The 23,476-nt window shown below is 37.7% G+C and overlaps 3 protein-coding genes across 6 annotated transcripts; all 3 read right to left on the reverse strand.

Moving 5' to 3' along the window:
- Positions 1 to 1,622: 1,622 nt before the first annotated feature.
- Positions 1,623 to 4,090, reverse strand: LOC122049748 (probable protein phosphatase 2C 4). The gene is made up of 4 exons (XM_042611073.1): positions 2,466 to 4,090; positions 2,256 to 2,369; positions 1,814 to 2,078; positions 1,623 to 1,741 (listed from the first exon to the last, which is right to left on the reverse strand). The coding sequence occupies exons 1-4, from the start codon at positions 3,927 to 3,929 to the stop codon at positions 1,626 to 1,628; spliced, it is 1,959 nt and encodes a 652-aa protein (XP_042467007.1). The 5' UTR covers positions 3,930 to 4,090; the 3' UTR covers positions 1,623 to 1,625.
- Positions 4,091 to 7,231: 3,141 nt separating this feature from the next.
- Positions 7,232 to 17,257, reverse strand: LOC122049764 (ribonuclease II, chloroplastic/mitochondrial-like). Of its 3 annotated transcripts, none has more exons than XM_042611076.1 (15): positions 16,863 to 17,257; positions 14,756 to 14,915; positions 14,227 to 14,340; positions 14,074 to 14,151; positions 13,868 to 13,999; positions 12,627 to 12,848; positions 11,989 to 12,171; positions 11,841 to 11,903; positions 11,647 to 11,753; positions 11,418 to 11,567; positions 11,197 to 11,356; positions 8,897 to 9,292; positions 8,437 to 8,661; positions 7,617 to 7,754; positions 7,232 to 7,517 (listed from the first exon to the last, which is right to left on the reverse strand). In XM_042611076.1, the coding sequence occupies exons 1-14, from the start codon at positions 17,165 to 17,167 to the stop codon at positions 7,623 to 7,625; spliced, it is 2,427 nt and encodes an 808-aa protein (XP_042467010.1). In that variant the 5' UTR covers positions 17,168 to 17,257; the 3' UTR covers positions 7,232 to 7,517; positions 7,617 to 7,622. The 3 variants fall into 3 exon arrangements, with proteins under 3 accessions (XP_042467010.1, XP_042467009.1, XP_042467008.1); XM_042611075.1 differs by having other exon boundaries at positions 7,232 to 7,533; XM_042611074.1 differs by having other exon boundaries at positions 7,232 to 7,536.
- Positions 17,258 to 17,468: 211 nt separating this feature from the next.
- On the reverse strand, positions 17,469 to 20,553 carry LOC122049800 (probable protein S-acyltransferase 16). Of its 2 annotated transcripts, none has more exons than XM_042611079.1 (7): positions 20,036 to 20,553; positions 18,839 to 18,931; positions 18,663 to 18,764; positions 18,508 to 18,585; positions 18,337 to 18,435; positions 18,235 to 18,273; positions 17,469 to 18,073 (listed from the first exon to the last, which is right to left on the reverse strand). In XM_042611079.1, exons 1-7 carry the CDS (start codon positions 20,300 to 20,302, stop codon positions 17,963 to 17,965), a joined length of 789 nt encoding a protein of 262 aa, XP_042467013.1. In that variant the 5' UTR covers positions 20,303 to 20,553; the 3' UTR covers positions 17,469 to 17,962. The 2 variants fall into 2 exon arrangements, with proteins under 2 accessions (XP_042467013.1, XP_042467012.1); XM_042611078.1 differs by having other exon boundaries at positions 18,178 to 18,273.
- Between the last annotated feature and the right edge of the window lie 2,923 nt (positions 20,554 to 23,476).

Below are 23,476 nucleotides of genomic sequence, written 5' to 3' on the forward strand. Positions count from 1 at the left end.
CTGTAGACAACCTAGTGAAATCTGATCGACTGGCTGATCGATTGGTGAATGCCAATCGATTAGTCGATCGATCTAACAACTTTCTGTTAGATTCTTACAAACTTCAATCGATTGACCAATCGATCGGTTGATCGATTCAGGAGCTTTCTGTTTGATTCTTGCAACCTTCAATCGATTGACTGATCTATTGGTGATCTCAATCGATCAGCCGGTCGATCCAGAAGTTTTCCTTTGAATTCTTGTCGCGATCAGCAGTCTAAATCAATTGATTCCTCATGCCGATCGATTGGTAAACACCAATCGATCAGTTGATCGATTCTAGCCTCTTCTATTCACAAACTTGAGCACCCCAATCGATCAAACCTTACGCCAATCGATTAGTAAGCACCAATCGATCAACAGACGATTCAAGATGTTTCTGTTTGTGAATCCGCGACTCTCAATCGATTTGGAATCTTCCCAATCGATTGATATCAGAAAACACCCATTTCTGAAACGTGATTTTCTGCTCTAAAATCGCGTCGCCAATCTCGTTCTTCGCAGATAATGCGAAAAACTCGATTCAAAGGTTAAATCCTAGTCTATTCATACTATATTCAACGAATATATATCAATTTCGCTCATCTATATGGAATCAAATGCAAAATTTGATGTATGTATACTAAAACGTTGAAAAATTATCCTTACGCCTTAAAAACTGATAATAAGTCAAACCTAAGCTCTAATAACAATTGTTAGAATTGCATTACATCATATATGAACTAAAGGATATATTTATAACAGGATTTAGCTTCTATCAATCTCTAAAGCTCAATACAAATCGAAACAATAGCACATGAATGGCTGACCTGAATCTATCGCAAAGGCTAATGCTTCTTACTTGTCGTTGGAGTTCATGCTATTGCGAAAAAATCTTCTACAGGAGTGGGTGACGACAGTCCTTAGTTTTCTCTTGATAAGGAAGAGAAGAGGTTGAAGAGACTCTAGAACCTGCCCTAATTCATGAGTCTCATCCTTTGCATACCAAGCTCATCCTATAGGGATTATCCTCCTTAAAGTCCATCCATCATTAATAGCTCATCAATGTTAATGAATCAGGTTTTGGATCTACACATTGAATCCACATCCATTTAATCCAAACTTTCCTTATATGCAATGAAGCATTAGATCATTTAATCGGATTTAGTCATTTTAATGACAATTGATTGTGTGTGTTAATTAAGTGTAAGCCCAAACTTATAGAGATTAAATTCATCCATGTGAACTCAATTGGATCTAATCCACCCACGTGGACTTAATCCTACAACTGATTCCAACTACAAAAGACTATGCACAGAGGAAGGAGGTGACTCCATTGCTGGATTGGAAATACAGAGTGTTCATGGAACATGTTTTTTTAAGGTCGACACTCGGCATGAAGGATTCAACGACGGGCTACTCAAACTAATTTAAAAAAAAAATTTGTTAAATCTATTGTTAATTAACAAGCATTTAGAGATGACAAAGTTTCTACTTGTAGATGTCAAAGCCTATACATGCTCAGTGAATCCATGAGCCTCCTCAAAGCTAAATTCTACTTATTTCCTTCTTTTTTGTGTGTAAATTCTTCCTACTCTTTCTTCTATTTACATGCAAGATCGCCATATTTGCCCTTCCAAGGAGATGATAATGATGGAGATATCGTCGTGGTACCGCCGTCTATCGCCTTGTGGGATCTCAAGCAATTCATGGAACTCCATGCCTACAATGAATCAACATGATCACATATAATATATCAAATGAGGCAATGACTAGTGATATCTTCAGAACCTACCAGCTTTCTTAGCAGCTCGAAAGAGAGCTTCTTCAACAAGGTGTTGAGCAGGATCACCTTCAGGGGTCATCGCGATGAACCCTTCGACTTGAGCCACTGCTTCTTCGTTGGTGAAGTACTGGTAAAGCCCGTCCGATGAGAGTATCAAAAACCTATCGTTGGGGCTGAGCTTGTGGTGGTGGAGGAAGGGGTTGCAAGTGATGTAAGGCGAGTTACCCACATAGTCAATTCTGAACATCTCCAGAAGGGCATTGTTCCATTTAGGCTGCAAAGAGAGACCAAATTGAAGCATGAAAGATCTGTCTTTTTTATTCAACTAATACTGTCTATAATCCAACTGATTCCCGTTGGATTAATTCAGAAGAAGATATCGATAACAAGATAATCCTTGAAGCCATTAATGAATTCGGCACACTAGAAATGAGTGGAAAACAAGCCTTGCCTGCTTCAGAAAGCCTGCCCCAAAAGCTCTCGTCACCTTCAACGATCGCTTCACGCGATCGTTCGAGATCGCAGAAGCATCATCGGGGTGCTCTTTCCTAATTCTTTGAACCTCCTGAACAACATATTAAATTAATTAAAGGATAGATCGCGGAAATTTGCAGGAAAGAAGAACAATTTACAGAGAAAGATTTGGTTTTTGGATAAGTACCTCTTCTATGGAGGTGCTGTGATCGGAAGTAAGCTGCACGGTAGTTGAATTTCCGTGGCCTTCGTCGATCCTCTGGTGGTCGTGCCATGGCATCTGCGCCAAGACAGCGCGGCTATCTCCGACGTTCATGAGGTAGACGTCTTCGCCCTTCATGAGCATGACCAGGGCGCAGGAGCCCATGAGCGCCAGCTCGGGGTTGTCGGCCAGCATCTTGTCGGCGATGTCCAAGAAGGAATCCTCTGTCTTCTTCAGCGCCCGGCGGAGCGCCTCCAGCACCAGAGAGTGATTCACCGAGCTCGGCTGTTCTTTCAGCGTCCGCTCGAGATCGGGCCTCTCCCTCTCGCAGTCGCGCTTCCACTGGCGGCGACTCTGCTCGCACCTCTGCTCGGCGGCGGCGATCTGTTCTGTGAATGCGGAATTCGGTGAATCGGCGGCGAGAAGAAATCGATTTTGGTTTATGAGAAGCTCCTCGCCGGGAAAGGTGTCGTCTTTGTCGTCCCAGAGTAATCCCTTGAGCTCGCGATGGATGGAAGCGTAGAGGTTGGAAAGCAGGTAGTCGGTGGCGTCGGGGCCGTTGAAGCCGTCGTAGATGCCGACGAAGACCCACCCGTGCTCCTCCGAGACGACCACGTGTACGCGATCCTCCCCTGCCTTACCCTGCGCCCATTGGATGTTACCCTCGACGGAATCAGGCATATCGGACCACTGCGCTGCCGTCTCCAGGTTTGTGCCCTTCGACCCGCCGTCCGGCAAAGTGGAATCTTTGAGCCCCTTGATGGGCGCGACGAGGAAACCCTGGCCATGTGCCGCGCTGGAGATGGTTTTGGAGATCCGCTTGGTGATCTCACGCAAGAGTGAGCGCGCCGCGGCGGCACGGCGAAAGCGCCTCGGGAGACCATGGGAGACGCTACGCCGGAGGTTTCCGGAGACCGGGAAAGGCTTCTCTAAGGGGCCGGAGAAGAGGGAAGCGCGGGGATCGAGTGGACCGGACATGAATCCCCTCTCGATGGGGCCGGACATGAACCCGCGGTCGGTGGCGGAAAGAGAGCCGGAGAGCTGGCCGGACAAGCGCGGGACCGGCTGGAGCGCGACGGAGGAAAAGGAGATGGAGCTCTCGAAGGCGGACGCCGCGGTGGGCGCAGCGTCCAGAAGCGCAGTAGACAGCGGGGTCGAGGCGTTGGCGCTCACCGCCGCTCCGGAGATGGATCTGAACATGGTCGTCTCCTCGGATACGAAAACCTTGGAGGAGGCAACCGCGGCAGCGGCCACCGCGGCAGAGCAGTGGCCAGAGGCGCCTGGAACGGCGTCGGCCGGTCGCACGTAACAGAACGAGTGCCCGAGCCCCTCGTCGCAAGGATCCCAAGTGACGGAGGCACCCCTGTGGCGGCGACCGGCCGGCATCCCGCCGCCGCCGCCGCCGCCGCCAGACCAGCAGATTGCGAGCCTAGCGACCCCGTTCCCCATCGAACCTACCTCCAAGAATCAGAGCAAGAAAGAGGAGGAGGAGGGGGGAGAAGAGGAATTGCTTTGTCCTTGAGAAAAAGTAGAATTGATGGGAGCAAAGAGGAGGTCGTTGACTTAATGGAGTTCGCTCTTTGAAATCATGGAAGCAGGTCTCGTGATGGCGTTGACTTGTGGACACGAATTCCCAGAAACCAGTGTCTCGTCCTTTTCTCATATTTTATTTGAATTTTTAAGATTGAGCCAGGTCATAAATCCTCTACAATAATGGACGAGGATCTATCGAATTGACGCCGTCCGCCGGATGCAGCGGCCCACACGAAGGTTCAATCCAGCCCGCTCATCTTACTCGTAGCCTCCGATGGACATTCGCGCCGCCGGGTGATCGGCACGTGCCGATCTCGTCAGGCGCCGTGCGGGTTCGTCCAACCATTCCGTTTACCGCGTGAGACGACGGAACGCCGGCCGCGTTCGTGCGAACCGCGAGAGTCCCGACACGCAACATAGACCGAGCCAATGCCGTTAAAACACGGCACGCGTTTGAATAAACCGTTCACTTTGTTGCTGCTTCGTGCCTTGATACGGACACACGATCCCTGCATGGAGTGGGAAGGCATTGAATTGGGGTTCGGTTATTTATTTGCACAGATCAGCTTTGAATTGACTTTAACTACAATATTAATATTAATACTAATACAAATAATAATAATAATAATTAATAAATAAATAATAATAGGGTTTGTGGGCGCAATATTTATTGGTGGATAATAATAAGGTTGGTTTTCTGGTAGTAGAGTCAATAAATGATGGATTGAATCACATTGAATGGTGACTTGGTTAATAAGGTTGGTTTCAAATTGATTGTGTAAATTAACTTCAATTGTTTCTACTATTTTCAATACCAATTTATTGTTGATAAAGAAAAAGTTTTGATACTTCCCATAATTCCATAATTGTCCTCATCAAAAAAGTCAGCACTCAAAATTTCCAATGTGATTTCATGAGACTAGCACATAAAGGTTGTGGCCGAGGGAAGACCTCATTGCAAGGTCGGAGCCAAAGCAAGACCTCGCCGCTAAGAGAGGAAAGGGAAGGAGAGAAGATCCAGTATACCAATAGAATGCATGCCTGTGTCAAAAATTGGAAAGAAGAGGAGAAAAGTGTGCTAGAGATCAGAGAAAAGATCGATCATAGAGGAAGATTTTAGGACGTTGGGAAGAAAAAAATAGAAAATGAAAACCTTAATTAAAAAGTTAATTAGTAACGGAAACTTTATTCAATCGTTAAAATATATTATTATAATAAATGATATGATTTAATTAATCAAATTTTGAACGATGAAATTGATTTTTTTTATATAACAAATTAAGCATCAAATGCATGAAAGATCTCAATATCTCTAAATATTTGACATATTTAATTAGCAAACAAAAATATAAATATATGAAAAATTAATACTATATATTTTTTCTGATACTTGAATTCGTAATCGAAAAAGATAGAGTAAGAAAACTTTACCTCAATCAAAAAGAATTAATTGTGGAGCATCGGCAAAACAATAACGATAGCACTGGCAGCAAATGACAGTGGTGCGGGTGATGGCGGCATGTGGCAATAGCAACGTGGACGGCAGTGATATCAATGTGCGGTGAGAGATTTAAGGGTAAAATTAGGATTAGGGAAAGAATAATAAAGGGATTATGAGAGGAAAAAGATCATAGGAGAAGAAAGGGGATTAGGAGGAAGAAGAAAACAAAGGAGGGGAGAGGGGTAAAAAGTACGAGCAATAGAAGAGAGAAAAAAAAATATCGAGAAAGAAAAAAAGATTAGTGGAGAGAGAAAAAAAAATTTGATTCTTATTTTAATTGAACATTTTGTGAAAAAATTTTGGAATTAGGATTTATAACTATTTCTTTAAAAAAAAAATCATTATATTCATTATTTTTCTTAAATTTTAGAGGAGGGTGGAACTATATTCCTGAGTGAAACTATATTAAATTATCATTCAAATATTTATAGTTCAATTCTAAACTATAATATATTTATATATGAAAAATATTAATGATTAGAATCTAGAATATGTTTGATATTTTATTAATATCATTTTTATATGTTAATTATATGTATATATTAAAATTAAATTCTGACTAGTCAAATTATGATCATATATATTAATTATATACATATATGGCCAATCAAATTCTGGGTAGATAGATTTATCGTTTATATATTTATAATTTTTTTTTAAATAAATATTTTCTGATTTATCATCATTGAGAAATTTCTACGAAAGCGATCAGTATTACCTTGTTTATCCCATTTTTTTTTTCATTTTAACATGCATGGCATAATATTAATATCAAAAAGTCAAATATATGACTTTATTTAACCCGTTGTGCACATAAGTCAAAACTATTTTTAATCGAAAATTTTAACCTGTCTACCTCAAATTTATTCAAGCCATATATTTAATAACGTGAAATCAAATTGGCAAATTGATCTAGAAACTTAAAAGATTTTTTTGTCGGAGGGGGGTGAAGACTTGCACGTAAAGTTTGTTTTTTAATTCACCAACAGCTAATAATTAACCTGAGAAATTTGACAAACGTGACTTTTTTTAAATGGAATACAAATAAGAACGTCAAATGTTTATGCATAAGAAACCTTGACTTCAATAATCAATTGCATGAAGTTTCAACCCCTCCTTTAAGTTATGGAAATTAAATGCTACGTTATGTGTCTAACGAGGGACGAGTAAGAATTTTATTCAGGTCAAATAAAACGAGCGTTAGGAGAAGTGAGAACTCTTGCCTTGTCGCATGGTCCAATGATCTAATCTTTGAACATTCAAATTTGATACGGGTTTTTTTTCCCTCATTTTTTTTCATTTATAAGTCTTACTTTTCCTCTTTAAACCTAAAAGCTCCTAGACATGATTTAAATCTCTTTTCCTCTTTAAACATAATTCAATTTTTTTTCCCCGTGTTAACTCATTTGCGACTGGGGGTGGGTGGAGATATGACACAGCAACCAACTGCCCCATAAAATTAATGAAAAGATATTGTCAAAAGAAGAGGAGAAAAAGGAAAACTTCATCATATAAATAAAGGCCATGCAAGTTGTAAGGTCAAAGTGGATGAGTTCATTAGCCCTAGAACCATCCTCCACATTCCACTCTTTTGATTATTCCATTTTTAGTCTACCCCAATAAAAAAGCTACCAAGTTATGTTTTCTCTGGTCATACCTCATACAATATTAATTAATGGTGTTTAGCATAGTAATTGTCAATCATGTAAGTCTGCAGTGATCGAATATAGGAGATTATCTTCATTATATTATGTAAATTAAACAATATCAATTGTTACATCCTAGGAACTTTCTGCCCATATGCTTTGAAGCATGGAGATTATGGCAATTAAAAAGATATTTTGTATACTCTATGAGAATGTGAGCAGCCAAAGATTATGCCAAGCTTGAAGTGGAGATGAACCTATCAATCTGACTTGATTTACCTTCGTTTACGAGAGCAATGAGCCACTTTGATGATAATTGCTTGGTTGCTCGGCCAATACTGGTTTGACAAGCAATGTCTACAACATTTGGGAACTGCTGTCGTAAGATGAACCAGTTCATAGTTAAGATGAAATATGAATACAGATAAAGAATCAAGTTTTTGAAGTTTCACTAACCAGGCGTCAATGTGAGTCGTCAATAACTTCCTTCACTGAAAGGATGTCATCACGAGGATGAGACTCGACTATGATGACTCGCAACTCGTCTCCAATCTGTTTTCCAATAGAAACATCTGCGGTAGCTTGAATTCCCACCTGAAAAAGTAAATAATTTGCCATGGGATGGTAAGCATGAGGTGTGTCTACCTAAGACCCTTGCAAATTTACAGCGGCGTTAAACAGAGACAGGTAAACAGAGTTATGCAATTTAAGTAAGAATCCATTATAAATTCAAAACTGTCATTGGATTTCTCTGAAAACCCTGAATTGGACTAGGTAGGTAAGGCCAGGTAGTAAGGCCAGGTAGGTCAGTTGGCAAGTCGGCAAATCAGCAAGGACTTTGATGGTGCTGTGTATCATCTACTTCGCTTGCATAGTTGGGGCTGGAATTAAGATGATGTTCAATTTGCTCAACTATATTCATGAATGCTCTTAAAGCACCGGAGGATTAGAAACATAATGTTTTTTTTTCTAATGGGGAATGTTTCACTAGTAACTTCAAGTTCTGTACCTCCTTTTTTGTCGATAGCAACGGATGATAACCATTTGACAGGGTGGGTTCTATCAAATCATTTTGTTCCTTATCTAATACTTTATTGTCTGACTTGTCTTGAAATAATATTTTAGCCTCAACCATACTCCTAAAAAAATCCACATTCATTAAGATGTCACAGAAGAAGACTTAAGTTCTCTATCACACTTGACAAATTATACAAGGGAACCTATACAAAAAGCAAGTGCACAACATGAAATTAACTATAAATAAGCACAATATTACCTCCATCAAAAGCAAGGCTGCTGTTCGATGCTTGATAAACCTGAGGATCAAAGCACAAAACCTCCTATCCCTTTGCTGTCTTCTCAGATACTCCAATATCCAATACCTTAAACTGTTATTTTGAAGTTTCTTAGCAACTCTTATATGCATGTTCACAATGCATGTCATTCCTTCCAATTCACCAGCTGAAAAGGGTAAAGCTTCTCCTCTAAGAAAAGCCTTAACCTGTGCAACAAACAAAAGTAGTAAGATAAAGTAAAATAAATGGTCCAATTGCCACTATCAACATTGGATCTTCCTTCTAATTACCAATCTCGCATTCACTTTCTTGAGAAGTGAGGAAACTTAAAAAAGAGTAACCTTTACATCAATAGGTAAAGACATTTAAAGCTGAATAAAACCACCTTCAGATTCTTAGCAAATGAATATTTCACTAGCTCGAGAATGTTGCAACGAATACCTGATAGTGAGCTAGAAGATCAATGTATCGACGGATTGGAGATGTGAACTGTACATAACCAGGAATACCTAATAACCCATGCCGTATAGGTTTCCGATAATCCATTTCAGCAGCGCGCATAATTTTTAGGTAAGAAGCAGTTCTGGCAGGCCCTTCAGGAAGATGAGAAAATGCTGTTGCAGAAATGTTCGATTGTGGTTGCCCTCTGTATGGCAGTGAAATGTTGTTGATAGAACCAAATGTAGCAATAACCTCCCCACAAAGTATCATCATCTCTGAAACTAGTCGCATTGCAGGGCTTGACTGATCTTCAACATAGAGAGTTATAACAGGTTCAGGATCATCAGGGTTTGCCACCTTGATGCGTGTATCTATTGTTGCTGTGTCTATTGCACCCTGTCAATTTAATTAATTTTTTTTCAGAAAGCAGGGAAGACAACGCCAAGTCTATTTGAGATGAAAATCTTTACTAAATGGATTGCATAACTGGGAGACAACAAGGACATGCATTCAATTTCTAAGTGAAGATTAGAAACAAACACAGAAAAAGGAAAAAAACAAATATAAGCAAATTTAGAGGGAAGACTAAGTTGAGGAGCCACCATTCAGTAAGATAATTAAGATCAAGAGAAACAAATTTAACCAAGATTACATGGAAGATTAAATTGATGAGCCATTATTTAGTAAGACAATTTAGATTGGGTTCCCTGGGAGATATTGTATCAGAACATGATGCACCTAAGTTTTCCAAGATTGTTATTGTGCCTAATCGACAAAAACAAGGAGAATTAATCGTATCAGGATTTCTAATTTTGCAAGATTTTGCTTTGAAGATTGAGACTGTATTTCACATATATTTTAAGTTATGATGTTCTCACATGAATTTTTAGGAAAATAAATATGTTGATATGCTTTAGTTAAGTGGTCCACTTTTCCAAATTGCATTAATGCACGTCCATGCTCATGCTTCATTTGTGTGAATGCCTAAAACAGCAAAGCACATATGGCCTTGTATAAGTCCAGCTTCTGCCACTTTGAGCACTTTCACCAAGTGGTTCGTTTTTTCCCAACTTCCCCAGCATCATGGTTACTTTCACTAAATTGAAATGAAGGTTGTCATGATCACAACAATCATAATCAAGGACGGTGAAGGGAACATATCAGATTGTGAGATTACCACACAATTTTTTGATCTTACAATTTAAGAATTAAAAAAAATTATAATTTCATAAATAATTATTATAACAAGCATTTCAAGTTAATATCATAAACATATCGAACGTTAATATAGTATACATAAACAATGCAATGTAACTATTAGGGCACGTTTGGTTCAGGGTTATCGCGGATAACCTTAGTTATCCATCTACGGTTATCCACGATAACCGTGTTTGGTTCGAGTTTTCTTGCAAACGGCAGTCGACGGGCGGTGGTTGGCAGGCTGCAGCAAGGTTCGCCGAAGGTGGCAGCAAATCACTGGATGGCGGCAGTGAGCAACGGTGGGTGGTGGGCGACGGGTAGCGGTCGGTGGAAGGCAGTCGGCTGTCAACGGAGCAGGGGATTGAGAGGAAGAACGATTTTTTTTTTTAACTTTAGTATTTTAATTAAAATTTTAGTAAATTAAATCAATCAACTCCTAGCTATAGTTGCGATAAATTAAATAGATTTAATCTAAAGCCCAATAAAACTATCTAAACAAATTCTAAAATAAAAAATATTATCCAATTTTATTTATTTATATATATCACTATTAATAATAATATTATCATTATTATTATTATATATATTTTGAGATTTTAATTTTTAGAAATTAAAATAATAAGGTTTTATTGCATTTTCCTAATGAGGATAATACAATAAAATGTTACACTATGTTATACACTAAAACCTCTAAACAAACAAATTTTTATTGTATTACCTAGGTTGAATCAAAAAAATATTAGGTTATATTTTATTCCACATAACCTTGGGTTATGTGATTATCAGATAATCATATAACCAAGGTTATATATGATAACTTGAACCAAACACACCCTTAAGGTATTGCATTTTATATAACAATACTAACTTCAATATATGACTGACAATGACAAGAAGAAAAATTCTTATATTCAAAAAAGGTTCTCATATAATTGAAAATTTTATGAAAAAGGTCGAGGTTCCATTAACTTTTGCTCCTATACTCAAAAAATGTTTCAATAAGTTAAAATTGTTGTGAATGAAATCCAAACTAAAAGCAGTGAGAAAGCACGAGGATTAATTGTAGGTTAGATTCCACAATCATTAGGTTAAACAGACACCTGGCTTAGACGCCATTGGAAACGGTGCAGGGCAGCTTCTGATAGAATCCGAAGTTCAGCCTCCTCTTCCAAATTCAGATGAAGTAATTCAGTAGCACTCTCATAAGTCAGCATATAGGTGGGTCTGATAATTGAGTTCTCTATAGCAAAATCTGCAATGCTGGACTTGAAAAAGTTAAAACGTGCAATTATAGAAGTTTGTACACATGATTATAAATTACCTTCCATCTTCCCTTAATGTTACTGATACGCTGACAGTTTTGCATATTTTGCCTTGTTGCAAACTCATACCCTCCATTGCAAGCTTTTCTGGGAACATTGGATAGGTAGCAGTAGGTAAAAATATGGAAGTTCCTCTTCTTATAGCCTCCCTGCCATTGCAACGCAAATTATCAATTTAGAAACACCACACCAAATTAGAGCACAGACAAAAATAGTACAGATGAAAACCGGTCAATTATACTATGAGGTGCGACCAAACATGTGGGATCAGCAACATGGATCCACACTTTTATCTTTCCATCTGGTAGCCTTGTAGCACTTAACGCATCATCAAGCTGCACAATCAACAAAGTATTCAACATACCAATGATATTCAGCAAGAGTCAAACATATTGATGGCACTTCTTGTACATGAATCTTACCTCATCAGCATCATCCACATCAATTGCGTACACTTTCAGAGATGTAAGATCCTTCCTGTTACTCTATAGACAAATAACAATATATTAAATTCACAATAGTGATACATAACAAAATAAATATAGAAATATATCCAGCATAAACACCCACCCCATCAGGATCATCAGAACCCATTAAAAGGTTTTCAGATGCCAACAAGACTTCATGACTGTAGTCAGTCTTAATTCTGAGCTTAAGGAGATCAAGATTGACATGTACAGGGAAGTAACCAATATCTATGAGGAGGTTAATTGCAGCAGATGATGTCTTCGTTAATCCCATAGCCTTGAGTATCTGTTGAAACAGTGTGTAAATACAAGAATATGTTGAATTTATTGCACCATTGAACAAATTTAAACATTATAAATGAATGAAGCAATGAGATTAGCCTAAATGATGGATTTAATATTTAGCATATGCTCAACAAATAAACCAACAAGAGTAATAGCTCCAACATTCTTTTTTTAAATACATAAATTTGTTAAGCTAATTATAAGGCCACAGTGGAATTATTTTCAGATTAGCTAGAAGCCACATGCCTTTATCTTAAAAAAGATGAGTCGAGCAAATAATAACAAACATTCGATAGACCACTATCACAATGGTTGGAGGTATCCACACTCTTTGTGGCAGGTTGTGAATATTAACTATCATATCATAAAAAGTTGAGAGGAAACAATTGTGATCGATGACTGAAAAAGAAGGGGGGGATAAAAGAAGGTCAACACAACCAAGCAAGCAAATATTACATTTCCAGCAGTTTTCCTCTGTTCATCACTTTCGAGCATATCTAAAGCATAAGCCTCAAGACATTGAATTTTCCTTTTGACTTTATCTTCAACCATCCATGAACTTCTGGATGGTTTTGAACATGGAAGCGTAGCTTTTGCAGACATCAGTAAATGCACAAACCCTTCAAGTTCCTTCTCAGAAGATTGCTTGGCAAGCTTCCTTTGTGAGAGCTCCACCACCTAACACACCATAAAAAAAATAAAATAAAAATTTTAGCATGACAGCACAAAAAAAAACACATGAAAAACAGAGGACCAGAAAATAAGTAAACTTGTAGTGCTCCATAGTGTTCATCACTAAATATCCCAGTAAAACAACCATGAGCCTATAATGGAGACATGTCAACAACACATGCACCATAGTTCATCCATCCTCCTTTTAGATTGCATCTTCTAAGATGTGCATAGAAGCATTATGCCCGATGAAGCAAAATGGTTTTTCTATCATTGAAGAAAGACAATAGGTCACAGTTTCACATACTGCCTGTTTGTTATGCCTTTGTGCCAGAAGACACGAGGCAAAAAATCACCTGTCCATGCATTAGTGCTACTTGGACCACTTATTAAAAAATAAAATAATTGAGCTAAATATAATAAGTACAAGAAAAAAATAACTATTTTATATATGAGAAATTTTATAACGAGGACTCACACAGAAAAGAGTATCAGTCACTAAGAAGCTAGTCATAAAGAGGATTCATCCTATAGATCTAATGATGCTGAAGATCGAAGATTCGATAATGCTCATAGCAAAAGATGGAATATCTAAACATAAAATTTGTGTTGTCTGAAGCTTGATTGAAAAACCTCATAGGCTAGCATGCAAATGTATAGAAGGATTGTGCTTTTAACATTAACTAAGTTGTTTGTCTTTGACAAACCAATAAAAAATTTAATACCACAGATGATAAAAAGGCAAAGAGAAAGAGAAGTGGCAACTATTAGGAATGTTCAATAAGGGTCTTCCATTCTCCTACTGTGAGATACTAATATCATAATAAACATTTAATACAGACTGTCATACAGTAGCTGCTAATTTATCCATGCTACTGATTCTAATTTACTTTATGGTGTTCGTCGAAGTGAACCTTTACATAAATGGGAGTATATTTGGTAGAAACAAACATCAAAAAATCAAAAGGCAAAGTACCATTAAAATTAAACTACAAAGGGTATATAAAAATGGATAAAGGAAACACCTGAACACTGGCTCGAGGTTCATATACAGAACAATAGTCTCTGTTGCCAACCACACTAAAATATACATCATCTCTTGACAACAAGAGATGAGCACAGTAGCTTTCAAGAGATTCCCTGCTTCCATATATCATCTGACAAATGTGAAAAGCACCATTAACCAAATGGTCAGAGTTCAAGTATATTAACCTGTTCAGCAAATAAGTACCTCTGCTAACTCCTCAGCTGTAACTGACTTTTTATTTTCTAAAAGTTCCTCCCATGCGCACTCTAGAATCGATGGATCCTGTACAAAACAACCTAGTAGTTGCAAAGAAGAATACAGAGATTATATATAACTGTAAAATCTTCTAACACTCACCGAGAGATCTTGAGCTTTCTGAATAAAATCAGAAATAGTTGCATGATCAAAATCTTCAGCTCCGGGTACTATGTATGTAACTTGCTGGGGCTTTATCGAGCAAATCACGCCATTCTACCTCTCACATGATACACCACAAACTATTTAGAAAGACAACAACAAAACTAACAAAGACTAACATGTATTAAGATAGCAATGATGTCCATAAATCATTACACCTTCCAAGGTTTACATTTTTTAAAATGCCCGCAACCACCCCTCCGTTATGCCAACCACCCAAGTTTTAGAATCATTGGAATAAGTTTTTTTTAAAGAAAGATGACATAACATCATCTCATGGGAGTTGAAAAATTGCTAAGTCAACATTCTGTTAACTTAGTGAGCTAACAGTGTTACTAACTGTAGGTAAAATGGTAAAGAGTTTTCAAACTTTGGGGGTGCATTTTGATGACTCAAAACTTTTTTCCCCTTGTTTGGAAAAGTAGGTTTAACTTTCAAGGGTGAAATTAAATTTTCCCTAAACAAAAACCTGATCATGGACCATCCAATTCTTCTTCCCATCAGGTTTTTGGACCACAGCTAACAATGTCTTCTGAGAATCCTTTCTAAATTCCAGTAGCAAGCCCTTCTGCAACATCCTCTTTTCTGATACATCATCAGATAACTCCTTATTGTGCGGAAATCCCACTCTGGAATAAAATGAAAATTATAACGAACAATTAATGAAACCAAAACACAATTAACACATGAGAATTGTTCATAGCTCTCACAAAAAATCAGTTTTAAGCTGCAGAACAAATTTTTTAGGAAGTATCAATAGCTGTTATTATGTTAGCAATCTCATTATAGGCACAATTAGTTTGGATGCTTTTGCACTTTTAGCAAACTGAGTGGCTTAGATAAGGTCGTGGAGCTTTGGTGTATCTTGCAACACATAATACCAGTTCATGTAGGGAAATATATAATATAAATAAAAGAGTAACACTACATTAAGCCAATCATGGTCATTAAGATCATGGGATTTATCAATGATTGATAGTAGCTCTACAAAGGACAGATCAGAACCATCATTTAGATTTTGCTAAAATCATTCAAGCCACATGTAAGAGTTTAGAGCAAGGCAATCAAAGTAAGGTACATATCCTAATTATTTGGTCAATTTTTTGAATCATGAATACGGAATTGTATCAAATCATGATTTGCAAAGTTTGGACAAAAATTATATAGGTTAAACATATTTCTACCTCACATGAAACAGTATTTACATTCCAAAAGATGTAATAGCAATTGTATCATATATTATTCATTTCATTACTTCTATACTTCTTATCTTAACATAGAAGATTCATTGTTTCTTTCTGTTTAAATGGCTTTGGTTTATTTTCCTAATTCTATCTACCAAGTTTAACTTAATGTCTCAATATATTAGTTTCACATTTAAACGATGGGATCAAATTTCTGCTGGGTTTTCTTTCTTTTTTTTTCTTATAAACATATAAAATAGCATTTGTATTGAATCAAATTGAATCGTCGCTTTCTAATTCATACATATAATACATATCATTTTAAATCTAAACCATTATATTGTGTGATATGCACCACAAATCATTGGATTCAAACACTCATATCTTACAGTAATGGAAAAGGTTAGAACCTTGATTTAAAATACAATTATCTATGCCTGTCAAAATATAGGCAGTCATAATTGAAGAAGTAATGGTCTAAGTGCACAAAAATTAACTTGTATTACAGTATTTATATGGATAGCCTATAGGATTGAAGTCAAAGTACAAACAGTATATGAAATACCTGAAGAAAGAACAAAGAGAAATTTACAACTGTCTAAAGTATTATTGATTATCCTAAAATCGCTTGATGATAAGGCAGTATCCTTGTGCCTAATTTGTCACTTGTCAAATCTCCTTTCAAATGCTAAAAGAGAGTAACATATCAAGATTACAAATTGCATACTTGCTTTTCAATTGCTATATATAAGGTCAAACAGTCTATTGGGATACTGACTGTTGTTGAGTTAAACGATAACTCTGTTTTGAGTTTTCAACACCACCATCCAAATAATTATATCTTTTTACAACATCACTGTATAATAAAATGAAACAAACTGTGTTTAGAAGACTTCTAGTTTATGTCACTTGACAAATAAATAAATTTAAATGAGGCTTGTGAATATTATGTGGACCGAATTAAATATCATAAAAGAAGTCTCAAAATAGTTCCTACAAGAACATAAGTTACCAATGGGCCTTGAACTTCATATTGCATTGGCACTGTGAAACCACAACCGTAGCAAAAAATCCAAGTACTTTTAACATATTATAGTAATACATTGCATACAATGACTTTTTCAAATCCACAATCCAAAAAATGTTATTTTATCCACTTAAATAGTTTTTTCTGCAACGAAATCTTATAGCCCACAAAGCCCAAAAGTTTCAATCATGTAATCAAAACAAACATAGGCATGTACTTGGTGATTTGGCAGATAAGATTATGCCAACACAAGCAATTGATGATCAATTTGGAGTTTGCAGTTCAGCCAAAACTGAGTACCGACGAGAACTCCAGATGAAAAAATGATTTTACATCCATTTATTAATAAAAAATAGTCGAATTACTTGATGGTAGAGCGGATTCGGCGGTTGGTACGAATAACAGCCAACTCCTCCATGACGGAATCGACGAGGCTGTGCACGTAGCCGCGCTCGCCCAAGGACTGCAGTGGTAATTGGCGAGTCAATCCGAACCCAGGAGGGTTCAAGGAACAACCATGTCCGACCTCGTGGATTCCGACGCGGAGCGGGGAATGGCGTCTGCTTGGGTGGAAGAAACGCAGGGAGATGAAAGAAGAAATCGGAGAATACGTGGCGACACGCAGCAAGCCACGACCTCTCATCGCCCTTGTCGCCATGGGCGTTCTCATCGCGCGTACGCAGCAAATAGCTAGGGTTTCATGGTGAAGTGAGCCACTGAAACTGTGACGGAAGGGATGGAAGCGAATCCTTACTGGATTGTGAATGGTTGGAAGAGCACGGGACGACACTTTATTGGAGGCCCAACCAACTGCCAAAATCCTACGATCACATCAATCTTGGCCCATTTGCACTTATTGGGCCGATCACTTAGTTCACATTTGCACTTATTCGAATTTATCTCGATGACCATGTCAATCTCCTCCGAAATTAATCGAATAACTGGACATATTTAAAAAAAAAATTACCACGTAATGATTTAAATTTGAGATTTTTAGAAAATATGAGTACATCAAGTTCTGAGTAAATAAAAAATATATCCAATATTATCTACAGATTTTCTAATGTCCAGTGAAGCGATAGCTACTGCCGGTTTTTGCTGTAGTGCTCATGCCTTCTCAGAGTGTCCTAATGCCTATTGAGCTATTTGAAGCAGAGCTCAAAAATATTTCTACATCAAATCATACCTCTTATTTTATCATGCCACATGATTACAAAATCCATAAGATTTTTCTTCCTTTCTTTAAAGCACGCGTCCAAACGCCTACTGCATTTACCTATTCACATTCTTTCTCCAACAGGCAAGTTGACAATTGGAACCACTGCCAGTGACTCGAGGATTTTTGAGCTTTTAAAAGCAATATCAGCGAGCTCCATTGGCTGGAAGTATAAATTTCACAATAGAGAGAGCTTAAGTTCCTTTTGTATACTCGTCATCATATCTTTTGTATCTTCGTCATCATATCTCAAGCTGATGGCCTAGGTACTGGAATGTCGAATGAAGTTCGAAATCGAAGACCTGAACCTATGTGTTTTGATACTGGACAGATCCAACAGACGACGTTTGGTCCCAGAACCTGGAATTGGTGAGCACAATCAATCAATGGCAAAGTGATCATCACATTGCAGAATTTATGCAGCTATCCTACAATAATAATACATATCTTACGATACTTCTTACCGAAACAAGGTTCTCAAATAAACCAATATCATAAGGATGTCGATAGCTGTTGCCTACTTTTTCTGCAAGCAACATAGCCCTTACTCCTTCGTGGTACTGCAAAAGAAACAAGTTCTTAGTGGAACCATTTATCATTTTGAAGAATCAAATAGCTCATACCTCGATTGTAGTCTTATTATGTAGGATAAGGTAGATGTGCCAAAACAAAAGGATGCTTAACGCGACAGTTAAAGGGCACAGCAGAGCTGCGTATAGGATCTGGCAAGTTGATCAACAAATCAAGCACCGTCTTTCTTTAGGGATTAACATCAGAGATTATAAGCAACTTACATATGACTTATTAAAGGATTCACCATTCTGTTGTTGATCCTTTTGAAGCTCATAGCAAGCACTTGCGACAAGAAGAACCTATATTAACATTGTAAACTTTTCTGGAGAAATGATGGGGTTTATGTTCAGAAAGTTAAATAAACTAAACGACATACCAGAGAGTGGATGCATGCAGACACACCATAGAGCACAAAAACAAAGAAAATTTTGTAGTTTTCATGCCCGACGCAGTTATTTATCCATACACAATGGTGATCCTAAGGCATCAGAGAGTAAGATCAAAAGCAAAGAGTAAGTTCTGAAATCAAGATGGAGAAATTTGTACACATACCATTCTTAGAACGCATCTTTTACAAATACGACAATGATGGGCACGTGGAGGCTTATAGTGTGAACACTTCTGGCAGTATCTCAGATCCCCACCCTAAAATATTACAATTTCAGAATTAGAGCTCATATGAAAAGGCCCATTTGGTTCTCTTTTCTTTCCCTATTAATCCCTGTCACGCATCATGTTCTTCATTTATAATAGAAACTTATGGGTAAAAATGTCAGCTACTTCCAGTTAACCTAAACATAATATCATATGCAAGACATAATTGCCTGAAATATACCAACAAGCACATAGGAAGTGTTATACAAATAGAGGCCTGAGTGATAATGATGAAGCACTAGGCTAAACACATTACACCACCCGTCCCTCATAGGTGGGGGGGGGGGGGGGGGGTTACAACCACCTAAAAAAATGCTTAACTTACCTCTAAAGAAATTTTCATAAAACTGACAATACTGCCATTAAACAGCTAAAAATTGAAGACTCAGTTTAAAGTTAACCTTAACTTAATCTTGTCTATGTTAGATAAGGCGCCAAATCCTTTATGAAAACATCAGATTCTCGTCTTCATAAACATACAAAATGCACAGAGAATAAGTCCAATTTATGATAATCTTTGTGCAGTCAAAATGCCATATGTAGGATCAACTTTTCAATATGAAGTATCTCTCTGTATCATTGAAATTAGAATGTAAAAAGAGTTTTCATCATTGCCTACTTCCAAGCTTTACATTGCAGAAATAATATCCAATGATATCAAGCTTTGATGCTGAAATATATGCAGCATTTGTATAAGATGTTAGCTCAGAAGTTTGATCCATGTGAGTGAATCAAATGTTTACAAATTGAATCTACTGCTCCATTTGAGCAAAACTAACTCTCGAACCATTTTGAACAATTTTACACAGAATACAGACACGACTAGTTGAAGAAAACCTGAAGGATAATTTACAGAAAGCAGTGGGAAGTACAAATATCTAATGATGTCCTACTGTTTAATTGAATTTCTTCCGATTAATAAATAACGATTAAGGTTCACTTGCAACTTGAGGACGAATATTTGGCTTAAGAACATTTTTTCACCGAAAAAAGGGATCTGAGGTCCCTTCCAGCTACGATCAAATTAATGGAAAATCAGGGGGGAAAGGACGCCCTTTTCCAATGCTTTAAGATTCAGGAACAGGAGATACGTACCTTCCTCTTGATCTCGTGGATGGCAGTCTCGTCATCCTCAATACCCGGGGCGAAGGCTGACGGAACGCGTCCGGGGTCCTTCAGGACGGCCATCCCGTAGGTTATCAGGGCCATGATGGCGAGCACCGTGAGCGCAGCGGCGTTGGCGAGCCCAGACGCCGTGGACAGTCCCAGCCACCCGTCGATCACCACGAACACGGTGGTAAAGTAGATGTACACCACTGCCGCAAGCACGAGCACGATCGGCAGCGTCACGTACCCCCTCATCCTCCTCGCTTCCCGCTAGGGTTTGTTCCGCCCCTGCGGTCCCCTTCAACTGCGTGCTGGATATCCAGTACAGACCGAGGTTAGAGAAAAGGGGAGCAGGCCGTCAGATAAGACAGCGAAGGCGCCGGTGGCGGGATAACAACGGCGGTCTTCCGCGACGTGAGATCGACGAACGACAACAATTCAGCAGTAGACGCAGAGGTTTCTCGACTCTCTCTAACCTCTTCCATGGTCTTCTTTCTCTTTCTAATATTTACACCTTTGCAAAAGCTTTTTCTTTTTTTAAAGAGACGGTCATATGTAGCATGGAGTAACTTTATCTAAAGATATACCATATATAGCATGAAAGGAGATAAAGGAAATAAAGGCAGTTCTTTATGCTTCGGCTGTCGAAAGTCTAATGTATGCTATGCACGAGATCAGAAATATGTTTTGTCAATGGCATAGTTAACAGATGTCAAAGTAACCCTGGACAAGGACATTAGACTGCAGTAAAGCATATATTAGTACCTTAGAGGCACTAGAGATTATATACCAACTTACAAGGCAGTTAATTTGGTCCATGTGGGTTGCACGGATTTTGACTTCCAATAGGGACAATAATAAGTCGACCTCGGGGTTTTGTGTTTACTTTAGGAGGAAAAGTCATAACTATGGAAGAGTGATAAGCATAGGTGTTTTTCTAGACTCCACCATAGAAGCTGAGTATATGGCAAGCCTCTGAGGTAGCCATAAAAGCTGAATGACTTAATTACCTCAAGATAGACTTAGATATGATTTCTAGTTTGTCCAAAGATTATTACAATTTATTGTAATAATAATGGTGCAGTAACAAACTCGAAGAAACCATGAGTCTATAAGTCAAGTAAACACAATAGAGCGCAAGTACTACCCAATACGAGAAATTGTATAACGAGGAGAAGTTGTTGCCGCCTAGATTGCATCAGATGATAACCTAAGGTCCTTAAGGCAAGAGCTTTTTAAAAGGCATGGGAATCAGATGTATGACAGCAGATATTTTAGTATAAGTGGGAGATTGTTAGAGTGTATACTAAAAGTCTAGCTTTTGGTATAAACATTTATCTAGAAATAAAAATCACATTGGTCAAATGTCTACATTTGTGATAAATGTAGTTGTTCAATTAATTTATATTGTAGATAACATGGTGTGTGGTGTCACACACAGAAGATCATGTTATCAGTACCTTATAAATTATAAACAGTAGCTCACGACCATGATGGAAAGGAACAAACCATTGGAAGGTCGTAGTGTAATTAGGTGTTAGTTTATCTTAACTATATAATTACACTAGTACACTAAGAGTGTATTGAGTAGGACCATTAGAGGTCGTTTCTTTTATATTGACTTTATAAAGGAACAAAGACCTCAGTTATTATGGAAGTATGTGTGCTTAATCCTAATATAATAACAAGCACATATATTTGATATTTATTTCTTTAATTTATCAATGGGTGAGATTTAGTTCGATGAATCAATAAGCCCGATAAGTTGGGAAATGATATCACTTATAGTGTGTGTTGTTGATTATAGAAGGAAACTGTGTCCTAGTAATCTAGGTTGAGAATGTCCCCAAGAGGAGCTCATAAGGATTGTTATGTTAAACCCTGCAGTGGACTTAGTCCGACGATGATGAAGTTGAGTGGTACTACTCTTGAGCTAGATATTAATTAAGTGAGTTGTCAAACTTACTTAATTAGTGGACATTGTTATCTTAAACACGTGGAGACTAACACACTCATAATAAGAAGGAGCCCAAATGTAATTTGGGATTGGTGCGATAGTTCAATAATAGTTCTTTAGTGGAATGAATTATTATTGATGAAATTAAGTTGTGTGTTGGGCGAACACGGATGCTTAATTTCATCGGAGACCAAAACCAATTCCTCCTCTCATCCCTATCGTAGCCTCTAGTATATAGAGATTTATACCCACCGATACCCACCTTCTTACCATCCAATGGGGTCGGCCAAGCTAGCTTGGAACCCAAGCTAGGGCCAAGACCAAGTGGATGAGTCGTGTAGGTGGTCGGTCAAAGCTTGGGTCCCAAGCTTGGGTGGCCGACCACTAGAATATTAAAAGGATCTTTATTAAAATTATTTCTTATGTGGATATCATGATTTTAAAGAGAGTTTAAAAATTAAAATTTCCTTTTATAACTTTCTACAAAAGATTAAGAGAAGAGATTAATCTCTTTCCTTATTTGTAGTTTAAAAGGATGGTTTTAATTTTGTAAAAACTTTCCTTATTTGTAAATCATCTACATGTTTAAAGAGAGTTTAAAATTTGAAATCTTTCCTTATTTGTTGATTAAAGGAGGATTTTAAATTTTAAGAAAACTTTCCTTTTAACCATGTTCATGATTTAAAAGAAAGTTTAAAAATTAATAATTCTCTTTTATTAGTTTCTACAAAAGATTGAGAAAAATTTGATATCTTTCCTTATTTGTAGATTAAAAGAGATTTTAATTTTTAGAGATAACTTTCTTTTATCCACATGTTTAAAAGAAAGATTTTAATTTATTAAATTTCCTTTTATAAACCAATCATGAAGGATTAAATTATTGGAGAAATTTTATAAATTTTCGGAGATAAATTAGGAAGTTTTAATTAATTAAAACTCTCCTTGTTTATAGCTATGGTGGCCGGCCAAATAAAATTGAGAAAGAAAATTGTTTTTAATTAAATAATTTTTCCTTTTCAATGGAAAAAGAATTAAGGAAATTTTTTTTTTATTAAATTTTCCTTATTCGCCAGGATCAAGGATTATAAAAGAGGGGGAAGAGGAGGCTTCAAAGCTAACGACTCTATTCTATTTTTCTCCCTCTTTTTTCCTTGGTGGTGTGGCCGGCCCTATTTCTCTCCTCTCCTCTTGTTGGCCGAAACTTACCTCTTGGTGGAGCTTTTGTTAGTGGCCGGATCAAGGAAGGAGAAGAAGGAGAGAAAGCAAGCCTCGTTTCTAGCATCCCTTGGAGCATGGTGGTGGTGGCCGAACCTCTTCATCCTAGAAGATGTTTTGATAGCCGAAACTTGCAAGGAAGAAGAAGGTGATTGGTGGTTTCTCATCTCGGAAGATCGTTGCCCACACAACGTCCGAGGTTAGAAGAGGAATACGGTCGAAGATCAAGAGGTCTTTCTAGAAGGTATAACTAGTAA

Source organism: Zingiber officinale, chromosome 1B (assembly GCF_018446385.1).
Source record: "Zingiber officinale cultivar Zhangliang chromosome 1B, Zo_v1.1, whole genome shotgun sequence".
In the NCBI taxonomy this organism is placed as follows: Eukaryota; Viridiplantae; Streptophyta; class Magnoliopsida; order Zingiberales; family Zingiberaceae; genus Zingiber; species Zingiber officinale.